Below are 1,620 nucleotides of genomic sequence, written 5' to 3'. Positions count from 1 at the left end.
CTGCTGCAGCTGCAGCGGCTCACGCCACTAAGCGAAGATTTTGGGGGTTTGCTGCGGGGGCTGCTGCTGCTGCGGTGTACAGACACCTGCCTGCTGCTCAGCTGCAGCCCGTGTCAGTAGTTTTGTTAGATTTCTTTTGTCGTTTGCTGCTGCGCGCTGCTGTTGGCCGCAGCACGAAGTCACCTTTCCGCAGCAGCAGCAGCAGCAGCAGCAGCAGCAGCAGCAGCAGCAGCAGCAGCAGCAGCATGAGCTCTCGTATGCTGCTGCCATACCTCCGCGGTATTTTGGGGGTTTTAAATTTTGCTATTGACTCGGCATCGAAGCGTGANTTTGCTATTGACTCGGCATCGAAGCGTGAGCTGGATAAGGAAACATCAGCAGAAACAGGTAAAACCCTAAACCCTAAACCCTAAACCCTAAACCGTAATCCATAAACCCTTGGGGGCCTGTCACTATCACGACTGCGATGGCTAGGGTTTATGGTTTAGGTGTAGAGCTTAGTTTGAGGGTTTAGGGTTTGGGGTTCATTCTTACTAGGGTTTACAGTTTACAGTTTAGGGTCTAGGGTTTAGGGTTTAGGGTTTAGGGTTTAGGGTTTAGGGTTTAGGGTTTTGTTCAGGGGGTTTGACGCCTTTTTTAGATTTATTTTCTTGGCATAGTGCTGCTGTTAGCGAGGAGGAGCTGCTGCAGCAGAAGCTGCAGCAGCGGCTGCCGGCGATTGCTGCTGCAGTGCATGTGACGGTATCCGCCTGTGTAGCAGCAGCAAACCTCGTGCTGCCCCCCCTGCAGCAGCAGCAGCAGCAGCAGCAGCAGCAGGATGCAAGAGGAGCTGCATATAGCTGCAGCAGCAGCAGCAGCAGCAGCAGCAGCAGCAGCGATGCTGCTGCTGCTTTTCCTGCTGCTGGTTCTTTTCTTTATGAGGCTGCAGACGGCTTAGAGTCTCCGTCTGCAGCAGCAGCAGCAGCAGCAGCAGCAGCNCTTTTCTTTATGAGGCTGCAGACGGCTTAGAGTCTCCGTCTGCAGCAGCAGCAGCAGCAGCAGCAGCAGCAGCAGCTGCTGCTGCTGCTGCTGGCTGCAGCAACCAGCAGCAGCAGCAGCAGCAGCAGCAACTCGCTGAGTGCTCCGGGGTTCACCTGACGCATGCAGATGAAGCCGTTCTTTCTCTGCTTACACAAATTCTAGATAAGCTCTTCTCCAGGTAAACCCTAAACCCTAAACCCTAAACCCTAATTCTGTTCTGCATAAACCCTAAAACTCCACTCATACCCTAAACTCTAAACCCTAGACCCTAGGACTAAACCCTAAACCCTAAACCCTAAACCCTAGACGAATCCGTAAACCCTAAACCGTATTTGCTAAACCCCCTACTCAAGGACGAAAGCCCTCAACCCTAATCCCCTAAACCACCAGCAACAGCAAACCCTAAACCCTAACCTCTAAACCCTAAACCCTAGAACACGCTTCTGTAAACCCTAGAACATCGCTCGCCAGCAGACAGCAGCAACAAGGATTTTTCTGCAGAGCATTGTTGCCCCCGATGGTCTAGGGTTTAGGGTTTAGGGTTTAGGGTTTAGGGTTTAGGGTTTAGGGTTTAGGGTTTGCGTGCAGCTTTCCCGAGAA

At 52.4% G+C, this 1,620-nt stretch overlaps 1 protein-coding gene across 1 annotated transcript in view; it reads left to right on the top strand.

Moving 5' to 3' along the window:
- Positions 1-1,008, top strand: part of EMH_0013950 (dopey, N-terminal domain-containing protein, putative) — a gene marked incomplete at both ends in the record, with an annotated part of 8,489 nt that extends 7,481 nt beyond the window's left edge. The window contains 4 exon segments of the mRNA XM_013499964.1: positions 108-328; positions 332-387; positions 620-977; positions 981-1,008. Coding sequence (XP_013355418.1) covers positions 108-328; positions 332-387; positions 620-977; positions 981-1,008 — 663 coding nt within the window.
- Between the last annotated feature and the right edge of the window lie 612 nt (positions 1,009-1,620).

Source organism: Eimeria mitis, genomic scaffold (genome assembly GCF_000499745.2).
Source record: "Eimeria mitis Houghton genomic scaffold, Emh_scaff487, whole genome shotgun sequence".
Lineage (NCBI taxonomy): Eukaryota > Apicomplexa > Conoidasida > Eucoccidiorida > Eimeriidae > Eimeria > Eimeria mitis.
The sequence above is the reverse complement of the archived record's forward strand: the minus strand, read 5'-3'. Positions and strand labels throughout refer to the sequence as shown.